This window comes from Plectropomus leopardus, chromosome 17, assembly GCF_008729295.1.
Source record: "Plectropomus leopardus isolate mb chromosome 17, YSFRI_Pleo_2.0, whole genome shotgun sequence".
NCBI classification, from domain to species: domain Eukaryota; kingdom Metazoa; phylum Chordata; class Actinopteri; order Perciformes; family Serranidae; genus Plectropomus; species Plectropomus leopardus.
In genome coordinates, this window is record NC_056479.1 from 10,044,729 (window position 1) to 10,071,414 (window position 26,686).

At 39.8% G+C, this 26,686-nt stretch overlaps 1 protein-coding gene across 1 annotated transcript in view; it reads left to right on the forward strand.

Annotated features, from left to right (window-relative positions):
- asic2 (acid-sensing (proton-gated) ion channel 2) overlaps positions 1–26,686 on the forward strand; it is a 426,354-nt gene that overhangs the window by 391,472 nt on the left and 8,196 nt on the right. The window contains exons 2-5 of the mRNA XM_042504354.1: positions 3,047–3,197; positions 14,718–14,845; positions 23,493–23,643; positions 23,973–24,029. Coding sequence (XP_042360288.1) covers positions 3,047–3,197; positions 14,718–14,845; positions 23,493–23,643; positions 23,973–24,029 — 487 coding nt within the window. The remainder of the gene's footprint in view (positions 1–3,046; positions 3,198–14,717; positions 14,846–23,492; positions 23,644–23,972; positions 24,030–26,686) is intronic.

Here is a 26,686-nt window from a genome sequence, read left to right on the forward strand (position 1 = left end):
TTATCATAATCAGCTTGTCTCTCTGTTTTACATCCTGCCTTTTGTGTAGTTGTTGGGTTCAAGTCCACTGCTGTGTTTATATCATGGAGGATGAAAGTAAGTGATGAGAAACACTGAGCTTTCTCATAGATGGTCAACTCAGGAATGTTGTACATGAGCATGTGTGATACAGTAGGTGTTGGTAATATGATGACATAGCTGGACGTAGCACTATACATTGAAATTGAATAACAGACCTTGGTTGACATGACGGATGGATTACCAAACAGGCCTCCTGGGTCCGGTATACAGTACAGTATTCTGTGTATACAGAGAATAAACCATCCAGGAAGAGACTCCAAATGACCACAAAGAGATACAAAAAGACCAGGAAACTGCAAAAAGAGGGAAAAAAACAAAGAAACACTGAACAACTACAAAGACATGCAGAGCAATTAGAAAGAGATACAAAACAACAAGAGATGTAAAATGACTACAAAGAGACACATTATGACCACAAAGAGATACAAGACAAATACCAAGAGAGGCAAAACAACTACAAAGAGATGCAAAACAATTAAATTCCCAACATGACTATAAAGAGACATGAAAATACTATGAAGACACCCAACAACAACCACAAAGAGACACAAAACAACCAAGAGAGACACAAAGTGACTACAGAGATACAAAAGAACCACAAGAGATACAAAACAGCCACAAAGAGCCACAAAACAACCATGAAGAGACACAAAATGACCATAAAGAGATACAAAATTAACCACAAGAAACACAAAACAGCCATAGAGACACAAAAGACTACAAAGAGATGCAACATGACTTGAAAGAGATACAAAAGAACAAGAGACACTAAACAACCAAGGAGAGACACAAAACAGAGATAGAAAACAACTACAGTAGACACAAAATGACTACAAATACATACAAAACGACCACAATGAAAGACAAAATAACTACTTAAAGATGCAGAACAATTATGAAGCGAGCAGAATGACTTTAAAAAAAAAGCAAAAGCAAAAAAAAAACAGGAAAAATGTCATAATGTAGCAGATTTTGTGGGCCTGTTGTACATCTGTGCCCAGGGGTCCATTGTCATGGATACTTATCCGCTGGCCGCAATGGAGGAAAAAAACTGACTGCATAGAGATGTTATGTGGATAATGACACATGAACACATACTTTTGCATGACAGCTGACAGTAATAAGTGTTTTCTTGAATCTGTCCTCTTGTGGTCTGATCTTGATATGCAAATTGGGTAGGCAGAGCTGGCTGACTTTTTACTAACATTGAAGCGATGTTGGATATTCTTCTTCTGTGATGTGGAGGACAGGGGGCACAAGATAGACAGAAATGGTGAAGCTTGCAATGCCGCAGAATGAGCTCTATTTATCTGTCTGTTGAGGAGGAAGAGCTCGTATGCAGCTTTAAGTTGGACAGCTTGAGATAGGCAGCACCAAATGCCTCAAAGCCATTTGGTGGCTCTTGGTGAGAGGCTGGTGGTATAGAGAGACATTAGTGGAAAAGCACCTCTAAAAGGAGTGCTTCATTCGGTTGTTACCACACATGCAAACACACACACACACACTGGTAATTTTAGGGTGCTTTCTGCTTTTAAGCGATTACATGTGAAATAGCATCTATTTTTTTGACTTGCTGCTTGTTTCCGTGGGCTCTTAAGTTGCTTGGCTTTACCTCATAAGAGCTGTGTACAATTCAAAGGCTGAAGGCTCCTGCAGAGAAAAAGGTGGATATTGTGAGAGTAAAAGAAAGTGTATCTCAGAAGCCTGCATTTATGGCCTTCACAGAGAGACTTTACAATACTACCTGTAGCTGTCAGGGCCGTGCATGTGCGTGTGTGTGTGCGTGCGTGTGTGTGTGTGTGTGTGTGTGTGTGTGTGTTTGTGTGGACTATTATTCTGAAATTAAAGTGCTTAAAGTATTAAAATACCAACATCTCTGCCACTGTGATTACATGTAAAAGAATTTCATCCTTTAAATGCAACTGACCGACGGTCTGTCTCATTCTTGTGAATGTGATATCTCAAGAACTCCTTGAGGGAATATCTTCAAATTTGACACAAATACGCACTCAGACTTGACAAAAAACTGTTTAGACTTTGATGGTCAAAGGTCAAGGTCAGTGTGACCATGCGTCCATCTCTTTGTTGTGAATGTGATATCTCAATAAGGCCTTAAGGGAGATTCCTTAAATTTTGGAATCCATTTTGGAATTCCATGCCTAAACATCCACTTGGACTCATGAATGAACCGATTAGAATTTGGTAGTAAAGGTCGAGGTCACTATGACCTCACAAACACTTCAAACAGATGTCTAATAGGATAAAATGATAAAGTGATGACATTTTATATGCCAAAGGTCAACTTCATTGTGACATTGTAATATTCTACAATATTGTTATTATTTAAAGTGCTAACTCAGGAACAGAAGGGGAGACATTTGGTCAGATAATGAACTGGTGACACTAAACTTGGGTGTCCACTATGACACTATCCGGGCTGTATTTTGTACCAGGCACGGATGTAATTTTTAAGTGCAACTTGAGTGGATCACAGAGGCATACAACAGCAAGCAGTAATTCTACTTTAGAACATGTTGAAATACAGCAGCAATTTCGATATATTTTTCTATATAAGTACTATATGGTATGCTTAGCCGAGACTTGGAATCACAATACCAGGCTCTTAAATGAAAGAAGTGCAAATGGAGTAAAAACTGCCAAGTTAACAGAGAAAAATACAGCTGAAGGAACGGCAGATGGATAATGTTTTTCGGTGTTGGAGTGATATTTTGTTTGGACGCGTCTTTAAAACTGATAATGCAGGAGAACATACTGTGGCTGATCATGCAATTACATTTGATTCTAAAATGATGCGCTTGGCTTAGAAAGTATCTGGTAGTAAACTGGCTTCATCAAGGTTCAATTAGTAAGTTTGTTTACTGCACTGCTATTTTTGCAGTGTGTGTTTATGAATGAGAGTTTATGAGTCATCACTGATCAGTCCTCTCTCTCTGTCTCCTCTCAGGTGTTCACCAGGTACGGGAAGTGCTACATGTTCAATGGTGCAGAGGAGGGGAAGACACTCCGTACCACCATGAAGGGAGGGACGGGAAATGGCCTGGAGATCATGTTGGACATCCAGCAGGACGAGTACCTGCCGGTGTGGGGGGACACAGGTAGGTTGGGACCCCCTAGCTCACCTGCCATGGTTACTTTGAACAGATCAGAGTTAAAACATGAAATTTTACACCACCTTCTTTTAAACTGTTTTACTAAAATCAAGACTGAACTAGTCAAAAAAAAATGTCTCCTCCTCTTCTTTGCTCTTGTTTTCCATTTCTTATGATTTCATACTTGCAACTTGCAACTCGTGTTCTAAGTCGATGAGATCACTGTTGCCAGGTGACCAACTCAACCTAATTACCTTTCATAAATAGCTATTGCGAAAGCTTTCTCTATGTCCATACCAGACCGGAAACAGTCCAGGGAGGCAGCAAACAGAATAAAAGCTTTTAGCTAATGCCTGCGTTTTCTTTTTTTCTGCTTGTATTCTTAGTGTAATCCCTTCACTTGTGATTTGCTGTTACATTGAGTGACTTTCACTTCTGCACTCAGTGTTGCTAGATTGCATCCAGTGCATTAAGTGGACCTATACAGAGCCCGCACTTCAGAGACAATACCATATGAGTCAGTCCTTCTTGTGTTTAACAGCTGTTTACCTCCGGGCTAGCATCATGTTTGTTCTCCACTGAGCCCAGTTTTGTCATTCACAGACACAGTGTTCACAAACACTCCCGCCTATTATGTAAGGTCAAATAAAAGACATATTTCACACACTGCAACACCTTATTTACTAAAATTATCATTTTTCTGCCGTCTTTCTGTCTATCTCCTATCTTTAGTGTATTGCTGTGCAATGGAAATATATCCAAACTAAAGGGAAAAAAACAGATGTCTTTAAGTGAATAAAGTATTTAAAACTTTCCCAGTTGTGTCCCACACAGAGCCTTTGGGCCGCAAGTCTTTTTTTTTCCCCATGCACATTATTTAATTTAGCTGTAATTAACACAGAAATGATTAAGTGTCCTCTCGATGAAATTACTTCAGGGACACTTTCATATCTGCAAACTCATAATAAACTCAGAAATCAAATAACACTCCAGAACTAAATTTAGATGTGTGAGATGATCTTTATCAGCTTTTTTATCTAATGGCCCTCAAACAGCCACAAATATCTTGAATATTATACATGTAAATCAGAGGAAATTGTGTTGTTATTGCTATGGTTTAAGACTTTTATTTCACAGTACTCTAGTTTTCAAGAGTGATAGTCATGGTTTGCCCACACAATCACTAAAAGGCTTATTTGCAGAGCAGTGGCACCTTTGTAGTCCAAATCAAAGACTTCTAGTAACAGATGTCTTCAAGCTTATTCTGCTGCTGTATTTACTCTAAGGCAGGGGTGTCAAACATATAATCCGCAGGCCATAATCAGCCCACCAAAGCATCCACTAAGGCCCACTCTATGACTTTGCACACTTAATATTGAAGCACTAGAGTTGCCAGGTTTCAGGAGTTAAACAGTGGGTACTTCTTGTAAAATGTCTTTTCCGAGGCTTTTCACCCTAACCAAAATACAGTTCTCTGAAATAAAATTGAATATTTCATGCGGCCAAATTTTAAACTCTCGAACATTGTGCAAAATATTTTCAGCTGCTTAAGTTCAAAAGAGTCTTTGTCAGACCTCTATCTTAAGGAAAAAAGGTAATGCCTGCACACAAGTTTATTCAAGACAACATTTTTGATTCCACTTGGATCTTTGTCAGGTATAAATGTCAGGTCGATTTTGACATGGCAAAGAACCAACAAGAATTGAAACAGTATAAACTTGAGTGGCATGGAGTAAGCGTGCAGGTGTTAGCTATTTTCCTTATGTACGCTGTTTTTGGATAGCCTTACACCTACGTGATGTGTGTAAAAATACCCTTTAAAGCCTTCTATCTTAAAACAACATTGGTTGGGCACTGGTTTATAAGGCAGGGGATAACTTAATGAGATTCCTTAATAGTTTCTACTTTAGTTTGATGTGGTGATGCCAGCATTACTACACAGGAGTGGAAATGTATGGTAAAGTGCACATGTACAAAAAAAAAAAGACTAAACTAGTGGTCCAAACTAAGTACTTATTGTATTTTTCTATTTATGTTTTTCATTGTGTATTTCCCATTTGATGAAAGCACCAGATTTTTTCACAATATTATTAGTTATTTGTGATAAATACATGTTCTGCTTTGTGCATTGCATCTTTTTTGGTCATGTCAAATCCTCTGTACATGTAGTCATCTTGCACATGATGATAGGTGACATTTAACTCTTTCCAATAAGAACATAAGACTAAAATATGCTTCAAACTTGAACCAGATCAAGCAGAAAGCCCTGAGAAGGACCATTCATATAGTTAGGGGTTTACAGACAAACACTGTATTTACTGTAGTCTAAAGATAGTGTTGCTGCTAATAGGTCCCACTTTGGTGTTTATATGCTTATTTGTACATTATGTATGTATAAACTAATATTAAGATTGTCATGTGAAGTGGCAACACATTACAATAGGGAGCCCCCAAACCTACACTCCTTAGGGTCCCCAAAAATATAAAGTCAGCCCTATCCATGAACTGAATGAGTTTTCATCCCTACTGTAAGACTCTATATGCAGTTAACTGACAGTCACTGCACCTCCCTTTTTGACTGGCTGTGATATTTTTCTTAAGAAAAATGCAGACATAAAAAAATAATATATAAAGCATATTTAAACCCCTTTCAAGTGGAACACTGGAGCCACTTTGATAATCTTTATTGCAAAGTAGTGCAGCTTTAAGTTATCCTCCACACTGATGTGCGTATTAGATATCTTGTTAGTGCTTTAGATTGAGTGTTTTAGGGAGGCTTGCTGCCTGAGTGATTCCACAGCGAAGCTCATTGAATGGCCGGCTCACGTCTGATCCAGTGGAAGGGCAGACGGGGGAGTTCCCAGAGCAGCGAGCCAAGCCACGAGCAGCCCAGCAGATGGATATTATTTACTCTAGGCTCAGCTTTAAGGAGATCCATCATCAAAAAGTCAACGTCCTATCAGTCCCTCTCATGTTCTTCTATGGACAGCAGGTCCCTCAGCACCCCTGTCCCGAACTCGTCTTGGTTTTATTTCTGTTGGAACAGACTGTACTCCAGCCACCACCCTGACAGCATGTGGAGCTTCGTCTCCCAGCAGGCTGCAGTTTCCAGTGCCCTTGTTTATCCCTGTGTGGTTTAATTAGCCCAGATGAGCTGAGTCAGCCTCAGCAGGGAGCGCAGTGTCTCTTCAGCTGAACCAGTTCCCTGCGCTGTGCAGACATGATCGGCACACACAGCACAGGGACTCTTCCCCCATCTCCTCCAACCAATTACCTTTTTTTTCTCCATCCAATCTCCACACCCTCTCCCCTCCTGTGGCTTTTCTTAGTACATCATTGAGAGGCCAGCAGTCGGTCTCTTGGGTTCTATTAGCACATTGCTCCATCCAGGGAGCTGTGGGGCAGCCATGATACTCCTCCTCACTTCAACATAATGGACAAACATTAAAAAAAAACAACACATTTCATGGTGTGAAAAATGAATAAGACGAATATAAGTTTGAGTGGTGTGAGAAAACAGATGGCCTGTTGCCTGGATACCCAGCTTTCTCCTCGCTGTGTTGCGGACCAAACTGCGCAGGGATGGAAATAATAAATGGATGTGTCTCTCTGCTATTTCCATCCATACCATCTCAAGTAGACCTTAAGTCATAATATAAAAGGCACCAGACCAATCTAAATCAGGTTATTGTTGGCCCTCAGGCTGTTTTATTCTAAAGATGTAAGATGAGATGAAGGAAAAGCTTTCGGTTCCACAGATGTTTGTGGCATCTCTGTGCTAATTTCAGGAATGCTCAGAAAAGTAACTTGAAATTAATTAGAAGTACCTCCCGCTTTATTAGGGAAAAAATATATGTTTTTGGCATCTGTTAAGCTGACAGACTTTCAAATCTTTAACTTTTTTGTTGGGGGGGGGGGGGGAATTAATTAGTTCAACTCCTGCTACATTGACCTTTTTTTTGAGAAGTCATCTGAAGTTGCAGCGGGCCGGCCTCTTCCATATCAGATTCGTCAAGCAGTCTTGATCAAAGTCGTCTGTGTACACACTCAGCACCCACCACATGTTTCCCTTCAGCAACAGAAATGTTTGCACTGCAGAGAAAAGCTCTTCAAGCACATCACCGCCTGTGAAAGTGTGATGGCATTCAACTTCCATCTTATATTAAAGACTAACAACTTTTTTAATCAGGTCATACACATCACAGAGTTTTGTTTTAGTTACATCAGAGCTCATGTGCAGAAAAACTGACATTTCCGACATCCAAAGCAACAGGGACACTGCGCTCACCCACTATGTCTATTTTTAACAGCTACATTGATGGGCTGATGCAGTGTGAGGGAGATATGCAAAGATATATTGATTTATTGAACTCTCTTTTATCTCCTCCTTTAGAGGAGAAATTAGAGAGAGGGATGTTTCATCAAGTTTTTTCAACATCTGCCTTTTGCTCACTTTGCTTTGTATATGTTGGAGCTTTATGTCTCCTGTTTTCTGTTTTCCGTCAATGTGCCTTCCATCATTTCAGCTGCCATTAGGGATGGAAAACAGGCAAGTAAAGCCCAATAAGCATTTGAGTGCAGTGCTAACATCTTGCAGTGCCTCTGCACTCTTTGTATCTGCTGTTATTAAATCAAAGCGATGGTGAAAAAGCACTCTGAGGAGCGCCTGAAGGGAGCAGAGGGATGTTTGTTCAGCAACAGGTTAAACCAGTGCAAAGTTAAAGTGGAAAGTCCTTAATCCTTCTTTCTTTTTCACTTTGGATTTGGTCAGTGTGTGTTCATGTCAATCTCTTGTGTGTGTGTGTGTGTGTGTGTGTGTGTGTGTGTGTGTGTGTGTGTGTGTGTGTGTGTGTGTGTGTGTGTGTGTGTGTGTGTGTTCTTGAAGTACATAAGACAAATAGCATGAAGAGGTTACTGTTTCATTGTGCATCCTAAAATCTTTCATTAATGCTGCTGTTGGTGTACTGCAGTATCACGAGTGGCACAAGCTGTTTCTGCAATGCCTATTTTCAACAGTTTAGAGATAATTTTCTTTCATTTTCAGTCTTGTTTTAAATTGAGATTTGCCTCTGTGCTGCACAAAGTAAATTTGCACCCCAGCAGCAACATTAGAATAATAATGTTTTGTGCAAACAGGGCAAATACAACATCTGAGTTTGGCACAATGTGACAATTTCTCTTGCAGCCATAATTTGTCAAGTGAACTGAGATTGGTTTATATTTTCACATAAAAATATGACTGATCTAAGATTGAAAACAATATCTGGACTACTAAGTTTAAAAGTAGGACAATGTATAAATTAACAGTGTGGAGAAGCAGAGTATTGAGGGAATGATTGAACAGGAAAATATCAATATTGATGAGGAATCTTTAAAGTGCTCAGAAAAATATGGAAGTTTTGAACACATATTTTCCAGACAACTGGGAACTCATGCACTGGCATAGAGATGTGATATGCTAAAAAGCTTCAAACCAGCTATTAATGAACCTCATCACATGATCAAATAGAAAATGTACATTGGACAACATTAACACGTACTGTATATTACCTAGTTATCATTGCATATCTGTATGTGGCAAAAATTTCCTTTTAGGTAATTGCACATTGTAAGGTTATAGCTCTGGTTTTCCTATTTGTGTTGTGAATAAAAAATATCTTCAATTTAAAGAAGATTACAAAACAAGAAGTTGTAGTATGTAGCATGTGTCACTCTTTTCTAAGAGTGACACATGCTACATACTACAACTTCTTGTTTTGTAATCTTCTTTAAATTGAAGATATTTTTATTCACAACACAAATAGGAAAACCAGAGCTATAACCTTACAATGTGCAATTACCTAAAAGGAAAAAAGACAACATCTTTCAATGTTGCTACTGGTGGACTCATTTCAGCTTGTAGTTTGGCTATTTTCACCATTTGTCCTAACATAGGTGGCTAGCTGCTTATTAACACTTACTTGCAAGTGATGCACGAGCCTCCTCTTGCAATTTATATTTTTTTTCTGTTCTCTGCCCCCGACTCCTGTTGCCTTTTGGGGCTCATTTTTTTCCTCACTTGTTACTGGAGGGCGGGGGATCAAATTTCAAAGCAAATGCACGCTGCTGCAAGACCAGGCGGGGAGGAGGGGTCGCCTCTTCTCCTGAGTCCTGATACATCTATCTCATCCAGGTGCACGCAATGACACGACAAATTATTATTTTGAGCAAATACATATAGTATAGACTTATCTTATTGCCTATGTGCTTTAGCTTAACTTAAATAATTCATCATTTAGGCCCGTAATTATTATGATGATCGGCTCAGTTGGTGCCCCCTCAGCACCCCCTCGGCACCGTGGTGCCCTATGCACAGTGCGCATGTACGTAGCAGCAGCGCTGCAAAAAATCAAAACAACAACAAACAAACAATACAACAATGGAAACCATGACAGGGATGGATTTTCAAGGGCACATTGGGCCCCCCCACCCGCAAACCACAAGCCCCAGTGCACTGAGTACATTCATGCCCCTGTGGTGGACTGATCAACATTGCCATCCTTTAGCCACACTGCTAGCCTGGCTAAAACATTTAATGGAATATAAAATAAATTATTAGTGGTTATGTAAACATGGACACTTATTTGTTCACTTTGACATTAAATTGTGCTTCAGCTGGCCATATTCATGTGGTCTGCACACCCCCACATTAAACACAGACTATAGACCAAGCCTGACATGCCTTGACCTGAATATGACACAGATTGAGAGAAATGTGAGATGGAGAAGATGAAAAGTGTTACTGACAAACATGCCTGCAGTTAAATGTTGTATGACAGGCAGGTGGAGAGAGAAAGCCCAGAGGGGCCTTCATTCATAAGCCTGTACATTAACTCACACCCTGCAACAACCAAGATGAATAGCCATATAATTTATTTTATTTTTAACATATGTAAATGAACACTAGTGTATTTCACAGAGCAATTTTCTCATTTCCCCCAGCGGAGCCTCCCCTTTCCCTCTCATGTTTTCCCACAGCAAAACACTTGAAATGCTGAAGGAGAACGGAGGTGAAACCAGAACACCACCTGAATTTATTTACTGTCAAACAAAGCGGCAAGATCTAAGTTATGATTGTAGCAGCAGGCGATAGCATCATAATTCAGTCCGCCTCTCTTACTTTGTTAAGTCACATAAAGTCAAATGAGTGTGATAGTGATGATGAAATACATAGTAACGACAAATCTATGAGGCTATCTTTGATTCAGCTGAAGCCCGTGGTCAGAAATAACAAACGTTGTTATCCATGATCCTCTTGATCATCTTCTGATATGGAGAGCTGAACTGACTGGAGCACAAACAAACACAGCAAGTCCTATTTGCTCTGATCTCTAACTCTCACTCTCTATGTCTCCCTCTCGAACACAAACACACGCCCACGCACACACATACAAACTTACTCATTGTTTCTTCACACAGACCAATACATTGTGAAAATATAAAAAATCAAATTTACATTTTCAGGATTAGATCACTGTGTTTTTAAAGCCATCCAAGATTCATCTATAGGATGATCAGTGTATTCAGTGTTATTGTATATGTTTGTGTCATCGTCGAGTGCTCCGTACACTCCACACGTTTACATAAGCATCTATCTGGTAATCTGATCTGACTATAGCGAGTCTGTGTAATGCAGTCAATTTGGATGGGAATTACAGCTAAAACAATTAGTTTTTCTGACAAGGTAATACACTCAGTATCTTTGGGTTTTATATTTAATGTCAAAACAAGACATTTGAAGACTTTGCCTTTTGCCCTCAGGAATGTTTAATATGTAGGTTTTTTTTTTACCTTAAAATTGATCACTAATGGGGAAAAAATGTGTATTTTTTAGCCCAAGCATGATCTTTTCCTAACCCTTACAATAGTGGGTTTTGTACATAAAACCTAACCACACGTTAATACAACATTGTCTCATCATAAAATTGAAAAACTGAAACACAAAGAAAGGTTGAGTTTCATAATAGCTAAAAGGAGGAGCAAAAAAAGGAGCAAAAAAAAGGAAAAAGAATTGACCTGTGCTTTTGTGTTTGGTCTTTGATGTCTTTTCTTTTTACAGTGTTATGTTCTGTTGTTCCGAGTGTAAATAATGTCCATGACATTTTCAAAAATCCATTTTAAGATTATTTAAAGGTGTATTTTCACACTGTCATTGTGGCTCTCTGTGCATCTTAAATGTCACCTGTTTTGATGAAAGCAGAAAGCTTTTCAAACTCAGCCATTATTGACTTAGGAGATGTTCCTGTTCAGTCAGTCCTCATTTCTAATTTCACCCACTTTTTCAATGCAAAGGTCTGACACCATGTACTGTATATATATATCTATCCACTAAATAGAAACGTGGATGTTTGTGTCACAGCAAGAACTCTGGTTGACAAATGCTGAAAACACAACAGCTTAACAAAGAGACTTTGATAGATATTTTCCAACAGGGAAGTGCCAATTCAAACAATCACGATATTAGTGCTGCTAATTGTTTACCATGAGCATCAAAGCTATCTTTAGCAAGACTGTACCTACAGAAAATGACAAATGATTGAATTCCGGCCCGTACACAAACAAAACCCTGACAAAACCAATAAAGATTATCACATATGCCATCACAGCCTGATAGCTCGTACCGTTTTGCTATAGAACTCCATTATTGTACAAATACCAATAAAAACACACCAAAGAGCCACAGTGGGCGACATACTCCTTCATCACAATGAACAGCTAATGTAGTTAGTGCCTACATATTCCTGTTGTGCAGACGTCGCTGTGCTGCTCAGGGATGCAGTTTCTTATTTACACAGTTTAGTGTTGGTTATAATGAAGGAATATGTCACCCAGTGCAACAGTATGGCTCTTTTATGCGTTTTTGATTGTCTTTAGACAACAGTGGCTAATTATGTAAAATGCTATGGCTGCTAATGGAGCATTAGTTCAACAACTATTATAAAGACATATACTTTAATATCTTGTGTTTCCCTTTTACATGCCACATTAACACTAAAAATTTAAATATATGACAATTTATGATCCAATGAAGAGATTAAGCCATCAAATAAATAAATAAAAACTTGTTTTAATGACTTGCCTGATTAAATAAAGGTTGAATATGAAATAAAATGACAAATGACACCTTTACCTTTAAATTACACCTTTGTCCACTTGCTTTCATGCACTTTTAGTCGAGGGCAGTTTTTCGCTGGTTCTGTTGAGTCCTGTAGTTGTAATGAAGGAAAACTGTATGTTTTATACAAAGATATTCCAAACTGAGGTGTGTTTACAGATTAGTGGCAACAGTTTTGGGAGGGCGCTTTTCTGTGTATCTTGGTTTTTGATTGCTTGATCTGGTTTAATCTGCTTTGCTAAAGAAGGACCAAAGTGGCCGGTTTATGCTGCTTTATGACCTGAATTCAGCTTAAAAACTTTCACTGAGTTCAAGCCTGATTTGGCCCCAAGAACAAGATAACACTGTGGCCAAAAGTATGTGGACACCCATGGGATGAACCGAAACAGCAACTGCAAGCCATTAACTTTCATCTCAACAGCAGTGGCCAACCGCTCTAATGCTTCATTTCCACCAGATCTGGCAAAGAGGGTAGAAGACAGGCCTCTCCACTCAGCTGGAAGCTTGATGGGCTTCCCATTGGTGACGCACCCTATCGTGGAATACACGTGATTGAATGAACATGCTGCTAGTGGGTTCCCCCATGGTTCTCTGATCGCCACCTCAAACAGGAAACAACACGCTCGTAAACACTAAAATACAATTTGAGCAATACAATGAAATGTCACTGAATTTTGCTTTATTTTTAAAAACCAAATTACTTAGTTTGAAAGTTTGGTCTAAGTTTCATGAGCCAAGGCACATTGCACTGGAAGGACTTATTTGGATAAATTTGAACTGAGTCTACTAAAAGCAAATAAAGACAGGCAAATGTACTACAACCTCTCCTTCAGACTCGCAACAACACTCCCACCATGCACTGCTTCTCCTGTTCTCCATAAGAAATTAATCGATCAGTTGCCAGATCTGCTGGAAATGGTCCACAATGCTCTTTTGGCTGAATCACGGTCTGTATAAATAATCCCTGCAGCCAAGTTCCAAAAATCTGGTTGAAAGCAATAAAAGAAAAGAGTGGATGACGTTCTGTGGTATCGTTATATGTTCAGCAATCAGATATGGGGAAATGTTCACAAGTCCACATACTTTTGCCCATATACAGTGTACTGCATTAGAAAATTGGTGTGCTGCAGTTTCCTTTCCCTTTATGGACTGTAAATTACACCAATGCAATTAAACTCTGTTTGTGCTAAACACACATAGAGCTAATAGCTTATTAATGGTACAGCGAGCACATTATAAAGGACAAGTCACAGAGTTGGACAGTGTGGGATGAGACAGAAAGGGCATAAAAGTTGTCTGTCACTTATAAGTACAAGACCTTCATTACACAGGACATGATACTATATTTTACAGGACAGAGCGGACAGTGATTTAACTACACACACACACACACACACACACACACATACAGGCTCTGCAGTTTGTCATTGGTGTGCACATATAATTTTCTGTCTGTTTCTGACACACACAAACAGACTCTGATTATCACTCTCAAACAGCCCATGTTTCTTTTATACTCTTTTACTCACTAACACACACACACACACACACATCCACACAAACACACACTTATTGTACTCTTTGAGAATTGTGGTTTTTAAAACACACACAGCACAACAAACCGACGTGTTTGAGCCTTTTTTTCTATTCTTTAATGTGAATGCATCCAAGCTGTCGCCATATCGGGCACCGCGCATGTTTGATTGATGGGAGAATCGTAGTGGGGTAATACTGCTGTGTGTTTGTGTGTGTGTCGCCTGTGGATTTGTGAGGCTGGCCATGCTGAAAGACTCTGCTGTCCATTGGTTGCAGAGCACCTCGAGGTGTCCGGCTGATCGTCTGGCAGGGGAAAGCCTTGATTGAGTGTCTTGGAGCTCTCTGCTGAAAGTGAGGACGTGGAGAAAGAACATTATCGATTTCTACAAAGACCACTCTCTCTTTTCCCATAAATGTTATGGCTCTCTTCGTCCTTGCCCATGACTGTGGGAGTGTTTGTGCATACCAGTGCTCTGTACGGCGAAATAAAGGCCCTTTCATCTATGGCGTCAGCACCCAGCCTCTCTTCTTCTCACCTGTGTTTGATGTCAAGACAAATGGGATGGCACGTCTCTGAGAGTTTGCTTTTAAATAAAGAATCTCTGAGAGAAATCTCTGAGACAAAAGAGCCAAATGTTTCAAACAGGAAATTCAGTTTTTGACTCTCTGCAGAAGCATCTGTAGAGTGTAAAGAGCTCTTTTTTCATCTTCTCCCTGAGCAGTTTATCTGAACCAGTCAAAAAGCCAAAGACATTTCAGTTTTTCTTTACGTTTCTTTTTCTTTATTGACTGAATTAATCATCTCACTGGATCTTCTTATCTGTTTTTCTTTCCAGAGGATACAGCCTTCGAGGCAGGTGTGCGGGTGCAGATCCACAGTCAGGCGGAGCCGCCATTCGTCCACGAGCTGGGCTTCGGCGTTGCCCCCGGTTTCCAGACTTTTGTAGCCACACAGGAGCAGAGGGTATGTGTCCCTGACTTCCACTTATACACAGTTAATAGCTTTTTTTTTTAATCATTTCCCCTCTTTGTGCTTTTTTCACTATTTATCCACATGTACAGCTTATCGCTCAGAGATTAAAAAAAAAAAAATTAAAAAACCTCTGTGATAAATTACTTGCCATAACAGGTATGATGGGATTGTGTGCATGTGAGTCTGTGTGAGTGACCTCATGTGTGTCCCACTACCCTCTGGTCCCTGAATTGGCCTCTGTGGTCTCTTGGGGATTTTTGACTGACAAATGATAACTTCCCCCACCGTCAGCGGCTATGACCTTGTTGGCAGAGAGGTGCTTCACTCGAACTCAGCCCCACTCAATCATTCTGAAGCTTTGTCCCAGAGCACACGGCCGATAGCAAAGGCTGCGGGTCTCACCGATACAAACAGCCAAAGGTATTTAATGCAAATAGCCTTTTCTCTGTCACTGCAGACTCCTAGTTCACAAGGTTTTTCACCCCTTTTTCTCTTTTCCATCCCCTTGGCTGGAGTTGAACGAGTTTCAGTGAGGGTGCTTCTAGGCTGCCAGGCTGAGTGTCTCTATATTACGACTCCTCTCAGCCGTGTCAGTTAGGAATCCATTTTACCAGGGTTATTAGTTCTGTCTCTCGTTGTAACTGTTTTTATCTCCATTTCTTTGTTTTTCTTTCTGCCTCTTTCTCATACTCTGCTTCCAAGTTAAGCTTTTGAAAATGTATTGTCTGGCTCAACAGTGGGAGCTCACCAGATTGCCCTTCTCTTAACAGACAGATTTCTGTCAAGATAAATCCAAAGCCTTTTCATTTTTAAAATGGCTTCTGTCCCCAGCATGTTGATGCATTTTCTGTTCCTTTGGCAAACAGTGGCTGTCGGTGAGTGTTTACAAGCACTTAAAGCTCAGGCCCTTCTCATTCCGAATTTGTCAAATACCGCCACCTTGTCAGTGATTTCGCATAAGACATCGTCGCCAAAAGCCACCTTTTGCAGCAGTATGAAACATCGCTGTGTGATATGCAGACGGTCAGCGTCAGTTGACAACGCAGCTGGACTGAACCTGTCCTGGCTCTATGATACGCTGCTAGACAGCATCAGGTTGAAATGCTGCCTGTAATGATGTAACCATGATGGTTGCTGTGGGGCAGGCTGAAGAGGTGATAGATGGGTCTAACTAACCACAGACTTTCATCCAGGAGCCAAACCATAATGTTTTTTCCTAAATCTTTCGATCTGTGCCTTTTGTATCCTAATTCTTGTCATGTGGTTTTGTTGGAGTCCCGGCATTGGTTAGCGTGTGCTTTTGTTGCCTAAATATAACCATCTGCCTTTGTTAACATCGCAGTGTTGGTTGTGGCATCCCGCTTTGTCAACAGCAGACACATGAGCATACTTAGAGCATCATACGTAGATGTGGAGGTTCACTGAAAAAGCAGTAATATGTGACCACTTGGGATGAGGACATGTTTTAAACCTACAATTATTCTTTTTGTAGCCACTTGGCAGCAAAAACAAGCGGTCGACACAACACTGACATATTAATCCATTTGAAATTGATAAGGGGAGACAATACTTACTCTTACAGAGTAATATTTGCATAAATTTGGGGTGGCATTTCTGACCACGTGGCAAATGTGATGCAATGTTTTCCACTAAATATACAGTACTGTGCAAAAGTCTTAGGCCACCACAGATTTGTTGTTTAAGTAAAATTGTACTGAGTAATGAGTTGTTTATTTCTCAGTCTTTTTTTAAGATAAAAAAGAATACAGAAAACATGCACAATACATTAAAACATCTAAAAAGTCAGGACAAAATGGCTTCTTCACACTACATTCAATATTTAGTGTGAAACATAGACTTGTACAACCAAAAGAAAATGTAGCTCAAACAATCTATTGAGCTTTGGACATGTCTTGAATGCGACCTGGTGTAAATACACCAGAAGATTAGTATAGTAAATCTCATACTGTCTGCCCAGGAGAGTTGAAGACATGCTAAGAGGAAAGAGAGGTCACACTAAATACATGCAACTTTAGCCATTTCAAGTTGTTTTATTCTGAAATATTTGCATTTTTAATACTGTGTACATATTTCCTGTATGTTCTGGTTGTATTTTAGTGAAGAGACTACTGATAAATAAATAAATATGGAAGACAATTATAACCTTGCTAAAATAATAAGGTGGCCTAATACTTTTGCACAGTACTGTATATGTTTCCTTAACCACTACATACTCCGCTATGTTCACCGGCTAGTTGTTACATATGTGGTTTTTAGAACTCTTTCATGAAAACTGTCTCCCGCTGAAGCCAAAAACAAAACTATGAGTGTGGTTAGAGTGAAGTTGGAATGTGCAAAAAAGCATCGTAGAGATAAGAGGAACTGCAGAGTCGGGCCTTTGTTAGTTCATCACCGCTCAGCATGGAATTGATGCGTGGCACCGTTGTCTCTCTGTTCAGCTTAAAGCTAGACTAGCTACCCTGCTATGTATCTGCTCAAAGATTGTGGGTCACACGCTGGAATCAAGTTTCCAAACTGCGCTTACTAAAAGAGTGTTGTCTCTGACTGGTAAAATTGCATCCAATTCATCTCAATTTTTATTTGAAGAATTAGCTTTTGCCGTCACACAGGAGAGTTAGAGTCCCACAAGAAGGTCAGAGTTTGGGTTCTTAGTAAGCCCGAGTGTACCTGGGTCGAACACTGAATGTAAAAGGAAATGATTAAATTGCACTTTTTCATGATGTCTGATTTGATATGTAGTATTTGTAGCAGTTTTGTTGTGTTTAATTGTATTTACATGTGTTAATGTGAAACAGCGCACATCCTTGAATGCAAGACAGTTTTCAAAAAATATTCCCACTATACAGTGAAATCAAATAAAACTATGAGTGACCTCTTACTCATACCAATAATCATGTGACCCATTGATAATATAAACTTATTGATTATAACCACTAAAACTAATCGGGTTATAGCTTGCTGTCTCTGATAAGCTGATTTCTTAAATATCATATGGGAAAGAAACCAGTTTTTTGTCAGTGTGGTAGGTGAGCAGAGAAACTTTATTTCCCCAGCTAGATTTCTCCTGGAGAAACCTGATTTCGGTTTTCTAGAAGATTTTTTTTTTCGCACAAGTACACATGTGCATGACAAAGACTTTCGACCTTGCTTTAGAAAAGGAAAGTTTTCTTCTGACAGCAGGGTGGGTTTATGCAAGGGCAGCTCATTACAGATAGTAGTGCATCCTAGTATTTAAAGGATAACCTGTGCAAAGGGTTCAAAAAATCTCAAATATCTCCAAAAAGTTTCTACGCTTGGGGGTGGTGGAAAAATCAGTCAATTGATCAAAGGTAAAGATGAACAAGTGCAATGAAAACAAATTCAATGAATAAATGACATTATAACATTGTCCTCGTTGCAATCAGCTACTGCAATCCCTCTTCATCTTCTCTTAGTAGTTCAAGACTTCCATTGTCCAGTTTGCTCTCTATTATTAAACATCTATTTTCCACTTCATTTGAGGTTTTACTGGCATTCTTTTGATTAAATCCTCTAATTGTGCCCTCTTCTTCTGTAAAATCTGACTTGAGAATTAATGACATATACTGTTTATCTCAACAAACCAACTCAGAATGTTTGCATACTTGCAACAGTAGTAGATGGAAAACCACATAAATTTACATTTTGTCTTGCAAGGTTTCTGAAAATTTGGTTAATTTTTTTTTACTGCATTTGAATCAGGGCCTGACTGCTTAGCAGATGAGTGATTTCCAGTAACCAGCTGCAAACACCCTCTTCTCCCTGGTTTCTCAGGTGCACACAAACGTACTTAATGTGAGTGATTGAAAAAGCATGATAAAGAACTTCACTTGAAATTTGAAGAACTTTTCTTAAGCCAAATTCAGTTGAAACCTTGTCTCAGTACATCACAGCTCAGCATGGAGCTGCGATGTAGAGAGTCACCTCAGCGGTAGGCAGGAGGGAGAAGAGGAAGAGATCTACCCAGTGATGTTTAGGCCTCCTGGGTAATGAGCCTCCAAGGTTTCTGTCTCCGCTCATCTGTCAGCCCACTTCTGTGTGACTGGCAGGGGTGAAGGCAGTCCCTCCTCTGCCCACCTGCCTGCCTGCTGTGGAAACACTGCCCCTCTCCACAAGCCTCCACAGTGGGGAACACAGCAAATTTAGTTCCAGCTAATTAATGCAGAACTGCACATTGTATCAGAAGTCTGGGAGTATCCCTCCCACTGCGAGATGTTCCCACCTGCCTCTTCAAACTTCTTTTTCTGTAGAAACCCTGAGAGCACTTTCAAATATGTCCAAAAGCAATCTGGATAATGATGATTGGGTAGAGTATCTGGGTCAGAGAGTTGGGATGAGGCCGTGTGGAGTGTGTTGAAAAAAAACATGGTGATTAGTGAATCTTTGTAATGGATACCAATCAGTCTGTCTGTGAAAATGACTTCGACAAAGAGTTTAAATGAGTTAATTTTGGCTAATAATGTTGGGCTGAGATCAAAGCAGCTCAATCAAGTGAGCTAAAGGCACACAAAACACAGCCCATACTAAGGGCTGAATAGGTCCTCACATGCAGGCAGGCAATTTTAAATGTATACTCTCCAGACAGATATTGCCCTTCTGTGGGCTTCTCACTGAAGCTAAAAGGGCACGGTGTTCCCTTGGTTGAAAAAGTCATTCTTTCCAAGGATTAAAAAAAAAGTCTCCATTATACCATTATTCTTTTGCTGCCTCTCGATTCAAGCTCAGAGTCTTTGTGCATCAGTGGAGCTCTGCAGAGGGCGTCTTTATGCCTCTGTGCCAGTAATAGCTGAGCCTGGAGCCATTATGTTCTTGGGTTTTCAGTCCATCCATCAGTACATCTGTCCCATCCTTATGAATGTGATATCTCAAGAACACATTGGGGAACTTCTTCAAATTTTGGCACAAACATCCAATTAGACTCAAAAGAAAACTGATTACAATTTGGTGGTCAGATGTCTCTGGGCTCTCTGGGTCTCTGTGACCTTGTGTCAATTTCATTCTCATGAACAGGATATCTATAGAGCACTGTGAGGGTATTAAAAGAAAATTGCACAAACGTCCTCTTCGACTTAACGATGAACTGACTGGAACTTAGTGGTCGAAGGTCAAGGTCACTGGGATGTCATCATCTTATTCTTGTAAATGTGATATCTCAAGAGAGTCTTCATGGAGTTTCCTCAAATTTGACACAAACATTCACTTGGACTCCAGAAGGAATTATTCAAAATTTGTTGGTTGAAGGTCAAAGGTCAAGGTCTCTGTGGCATCTTATAACCAAAAGGTTAAAGGTCTACTTCCCTGTGACATCATAATGTTATGCAAATCATTTTTCTGGCCATTACACCACTCTCAGGAAGAGAGGTGGACACACTTGGTCAGATGTTGAATTGTTGACTCTAATCTTGGGTGCACAACGTGAAACTGTTTGTATAGATCTTCTCTTCTGTCAGGGGAAAGATGTGTATGAAACTGCGAGGCGGTAATTCTTGTGAAAAAAAAATTGTCTCTCTTCTGTACACCGTTTTGATGTTGAGGTCCATCTCAAATCTCTACACTTTCTATTACAACTCACCCAACCAGCACTAATACAACGACCTTATTACAATCTACCCTGTTCTCGTATCAACTTTTTCAACATTGTCCCCTGCTGACCAACTTGTAAAGCCTAATTAAAGCTTTGCTCCGGTACAACAGGGGAACGGAACATTGATTAACAACACCCTGAGTGGGGCACAGGCCTCGTCTCTTATTAGATAGACCATAATCAGGTCAAAAGGTCCCAACTCAGTGAAAAGGGATATTGAGCACCCTGGATTATCTGATTACAGAGAAATAATCAGATCTTGCATCAGCCCCAGCTGACTCTAATTAGGCCAGAAGAGAAGATTAGCTGAGGTGTGAAGGTGATTTTAAAGGTTAAGGATTGCTAAGAAGCACCTTCCTTAAGTCTTTAATAAATTAATAGCATATGGATGTAGGCTTTCATTGCTTGTACTTTCTGCTGGCTTCAGGGAGGACCTGTTTAATTATCACAGGAGACATTGTAACTGAGCCCAGACATGGCCAGAGGCTTTTGGACACTGAAATATTTAACATGCTAGATCGGTGTTTGGATTGCATTTTGAATTTATTGTCTTAAGTGTTGGTGAAGTAATCTGAAGACCTTAAGCATCAAACTTCTGAGAAGACGAGATACAACATCGCCTGAGAGGAGGGGCAGGGTTTCAAATTCTGTCAGAGCTAACAAGCAAACTGTGGCCAAATTTCACCTGGCAGGATGTTGTATTTTGCCTCATCCAAAAAATTGCTCCTTTGGCAGAGGAAGAGGCCTCAGTTGGGATGAATTGTGATGACAATGAAGGGAACTGGGGAACAGAGGGCGGTGGGTGATGGATGCAGAGTGCACGGCTAGAGCACGCTGCCTGTGTTTTGCAGCAGATGGGGCTCCACACTGCTCGGCCCGGTGTCCCTCGTTCTTCATCTGCTGTCCCAGTCCTTGGAGCCACAGGAGCAGGAGGAGAACATTTGGAGTTTTTGTGCTCCCATCGCCGGGTGTTGTGGGATTTTTCTGACAGAGTCTGGCTATCTCTTGAATTGTTTTCCGCACCGCCTGGTTTGTTGTGAGGCTGTTCTGCTTCTCTGTACTGGCTCCATTTCAAGGACTAAGGAATGCGTTTTGGAGAGCTGCTGTCGGGATCTGTCCTTATTATACATGGATTTTCTCTGTTGATGTGTGTGGGCAGAATATCCATAAGTCTTGAGAAGTCTGAAAAAGTCTTAATATTTTTACTTTTTTTGCTTGCAGTTATACCAGTTCTAAGTTTGACTGTTTGTGTTTGCATACTGTTGGCTGGCCCGCCCAAAGAAATGGCCAGGATCCAGTGCTCTTTTTTTTTTCTTTGTTTTTAATCACATCAGTTTCATACAAAAAAGAAGACTCATACCACTTTCAGGAGATGGGGTTTTCATAATAAAAAGGGCTAAGTTTTACTAAAGCAATAATTAATATAATGTTTGTTTTTTTTATTGTTTTAATACATTATAAATAATACTTTTGTTTTAAAAGAAAAAAAATGTCATTGCTTATATTGAGAAAGGACATGGTTATTGCTAGGCTCCATTGGCCACTGAGGTGGCCTTTGGCTTTTTTGAGACATCTTGTGCTTGCAGCAGGCTGTGTACTTTTTTGGGGGAGTTTTAATCAGCAACATCAGACCAAGCATTATTGCTAACGTTAGCCTCAGTAGCTATGAAGCATATCATCCCATAATTGATTATCTTTTAATAGGTTAATCAAATTGCGCTTCTTTTTTGGGGTCCTGTTCATTATCAGTTCTATCTCTCTGAGTTATTGTTATACATTGAATGTTTTGAAAAAAACTTGTGAAGAGTCAAACCATGCTGCACCAATTTGTCTTTCCATGATCAGTGAAGATGCTAATTCAACTCTTAGTGCTTTTGTAGCTCCTCACTGAATCTCTTTTGTTTAGAGTTTATTTTTTGCCCTGAATCCTGCTTTTGCTTGAGGTACTGTTTAATGTTCGTTTTTAGCCGTACATAAGTTGTGTTAAGTTACTGCTGATGAAAACTCAATATTTCCTGATTTTGTTGCTACACAAAAAAAACTTTTACATAACAGAATAATGGAGGGCTTTTATTGCAACGAATTTATAGGAAATTAAATGTTTTTATTAAGACATTAGCAGAACATTGTTAGCGGCTTTTCTTCAATAAAAACTGGTCTATTCCGCAGTGAGGAAATCACAAGCAGAAACAGCCACAGTGAGAGCTTAGATGAACCCTGAGTTATTTGATCACGAGGGCCCTTTAGCTGTTAATTAACCTGCTGCTTTTAAACATCATGGACTCAAGACAATCCGTCATCAGTTAGAGACACACCTTCAAGCAGGTAGCCCTACTGTAATGGTGGTGCAAATCCCTGCCGCATTGGGCTGATGTGCCAAACCAAACCAAGTCAAGCCAAGCCAGCCCATGTGCCCACCGTGTGCCTGAAAAAAGAATTAAATTGCATTCTACATGGTATCAAAATGGTCTTCGAAACTGTCTGTGTGTGTGTGTTAGTGTGTGTGTGTTTTTAACACTTTGAAACCTGGAGAGAGGTCTCCTCTTGTGCTGCTTTCAGACGCCTTTCATAAGTATTTAAACCTTTGAACCCTGAGCAAACTCGTGCAATTTTTTCCAAAATATGGGAAAAATTTGCACTTTGGTAGTTAATGTTTCACAATTTGCAGATTAAGACAGTTATCTTAAAAAGATAAAGACAAATGTTTGGGTAAAAGAAAAGAAAAAAAGGGAAAAATATATTATTAAAATCGTCATATAAAATTATATTTTTTTAGCACTTTCATGTTATTCATTTTTAACTTTTTATTTTATTTTTTAGTATTATTTTCCAAATTTCAGGTAATTTTCCAAATTTCTAATTTCTTGCTAATTTTTTAGATAATTCCCTCTTGTGTTGCTTACTGGCTTCTTCCCATGTTTTTGAACAAAATCAAGCCAAGTCGCTCAGGTTTCAAAGGGTTGAGAGAAACTCAAATCTCCTCACTAACTCCCACATCTTCTTTCTCACCTGCAGCTGACCTACCTGCCTCCCCCGTGGGGAGAGTGTGAGTCGAAGGCTCTGGAGTCTGGCTTTTTCCAGGTCTACAGTGTAACTGCCTGCAGGATTGACTGTGAGACACGTTACATTGTGGAGAACTGCAACTGCAGGATGGTGCACATGCCTGGTAAGCTGCACTGATGGTCAGCACAAAAAAAAACCCACACTCAATAGAGGTGTATTGACCATGCATTCATCAGCAGGAAGTTTTGAGCAAGGCTGCATTATTATATATGAGATTTAACAGAATTGAGAGGCCTCATATTGATATGACAAATCAATATTGGATAAGGTGTTGGCATTCAAAAAAGACAGGGGATTATGTGTTTGGCAGGAAAGGAGTGTTGCACCTCACATATTGTTTCTAGATGCATCCAACTATCTTTCAAAAACTATCTTTCAAAATGTCCAAGCACTGACATTGACTAAATTCCTCCTCATTCAAACTGTTCCCAGGTGATGCTTCGTACTGCACGCCTGAGCAGTACAAAGACTGCGCTGAGCCTGCCCTCGGTAAGTCTGCATATACACACGACTTCATGAACACGAGTCAAGACGACACACACACGCTGTATTTTCTGGTTTACATATCGTTATTTTCCTCGGCAAAGGATTAGGATTATCTTTTTTTTTTTTGCTGTTGTTACAGAGCTTTAATGCTAAACCTGCTTTAAAGATGAGCAACACCGCAGAGACTTTTAAGCCTGAGACGGCTCATCTTAAGAGCAGCTACAGCGTATCATTATGAATGTCAAAGCAGTGTAGTAGGAAACAGACTACTTTGGGAACGGGTGATAGCCACCGTCACATTGTCTGTCTTCTCCGTGTGTCATCGTTTTAAAAGGGAATTGCACAGTTAACGAATAATTTATCATGTAGACTCTGTAGGCTCACTGCAGCACTTTCACTGAAAAGTCTATGTGTCACAACTAAACTTTTTGATTTATCATGAGAACAGGATTCATTTCAATATTTCCCCCCGTGTGTAAAGAGCTCATCAAGTCTGTAACCAACATCAGAGCAGGCAGGGACTGCAGAGTTAGAGCTCAATTTAATGGCTGGATGGTCAGATAGATAACAGGTCATATTTCCTGCACTGAGGTAAATTAAACAGCTATATGAGAGGTTTTTGGCAGCCTTTCTTCCATTCCTTCAAATTCAATATTTTATATTAGCTTGGTCAGTTTTATTTAATGTTGGTTTGTCTGGCTTTTTTAAGATATTGATCTGATTTTCTTGTTTTGACTTTGTATGGAACTGCTATAATGTCTCTGCTTAATATTTTACCTTTTGCCAGATGGCACACTCGAGAAAAGCTCATGAAATTCAGATCACTGGGTTTCTTTGTGATTTTATCTAAATAGGATTTCTTGGAAAGTGTTTAAAAATCAAGGGTTTAGCCTTCCAAAGCAGCAAGATTATAAAGTACTATTTTCTTATCTGTTTTCTGTATTTGATTATCATGTCAAAGGTCTCAAGGAAGGCTCGGGCCTGTCCCACACTACGAGCTCTGATCCTGTGTTACCTCATAATACTCAATGACAATTAAAGGGATTGTTCAGATTTTTTGAAGTGGGGTTGTATGAGATACTTATCCATAGCCAATGTATCACCTATAGTGGATGGCAGCCAGTGTCCTGCTTTATAGCTTATAGCTATAAAGCTTTATAATTTTAAATGTACGCTACGTTGAAACTATTTTCACTGCTTTACCTTTCCATCAGAAAGCCATTTTGATGCCATTTAGAAAAACAGTGATTTAACATCGCTGAACGCTGGAGCTGCTGGTACTGCTGCCTCGAATGTTTTTTAAAATTTGTGTTATTGAGTGACTTTGGTGTTAAAAATGGTTAGTTTGGATTCACCATAGTCACCCATTAACACAAACTAATTAACTGATCAAGGCAGCAGTGGACCTGTGGCTCCAGTGTTCAGTGATCTAAAATTGCTGTTTTTCTCAGTGGAGTCTGGTGGCTTTGACAAGAGCATAGACGTGTAACTGAAGCCATTAACAGCTTCTCTGTTGAACAGGCTTTCTGATGGAAAGGTAAAGTGGTGAAAATACTCTTGGTATGGCATACGCTTAAACTGTTGTAGATTTTTTTTAGGTGGATAAAATCTGTTTTGCTGCTGATCCCCCCTCCACAGCAGTTCACTTCCATGTCAGACAGGGGGTGTACTAACAGACATCTACTGTAGGTTATACACTGAGAATGAATAAAACTACACCTTTTAGCTGTATTTAGACTGCATTTAAGGGTGTACACCACATGACATAGCTAATGTGCTCCTGTGCAAGAACTCTGATCAGTCAGCTCGTAATTTCTCATGTAAGTTTCTGATGGCCGCTAATAGTGAAGAAAACATAATAAAGGAAAGACTCTCAGTAGTCTTCTCCTTTTCAGTAACACAGATCTACCAAAGCCATTACGCTGCAGACCTTCTGTTCACTGCGATCCCTGCCCTGTGTGACTCCTTGTACATAAACACAGCTGTAGTCTCCTCTTCAGTAATTAGACGAGGAAATAATGTTAACAGTTACCTGGATGTGACTCCAGATCTTTGCGTGTATGTGCAGCCCAACAGCCCTCTCAGAAAATAAATGAGTGAATGTAAACACAAACACGGTGGGGAAACATAATTACAGCATGATACAGCCTGATCACGTACGATACATCCTTCTAGCGTTGCTGTGGTGATATCAAAGAATAAAACCTGGCGCTCAACCATGAAACAGAACCCCTGTTTTCCTCTTTAACTGAATATGAATCCAGCTTTGATTATTCTCAGGTATTTTCAGACCGGGTCCTCTGTTCCTTCTTGGATGGGATCTCTTTTTTCTCATGAATGCCTAAAGGGAATTTCTTCAAATTTGGCACAAATATCCACCTGGACTCAGCTGATGGACTGATGAAATCCAAAAGGTCAAATTCACTTTGACCTCATAATTCTGCAAAAAGACTTTTTTTGGCATTCAATGTGATAACTCAGGAACAGAAGGGCAGACATTTGGTCAGTTACTGAATGGGTGGGTCAATATCAAACATAAGTTACAATCGCCAAGATCTCCATTTCATTCTCTTTGGTGCTACCTATGGTTAGTAGTGGCAACTGTAGTGTAATTGTTGGCAGACTACATTATGCCATTAAGTCCAAATTTTGAGCAAGGT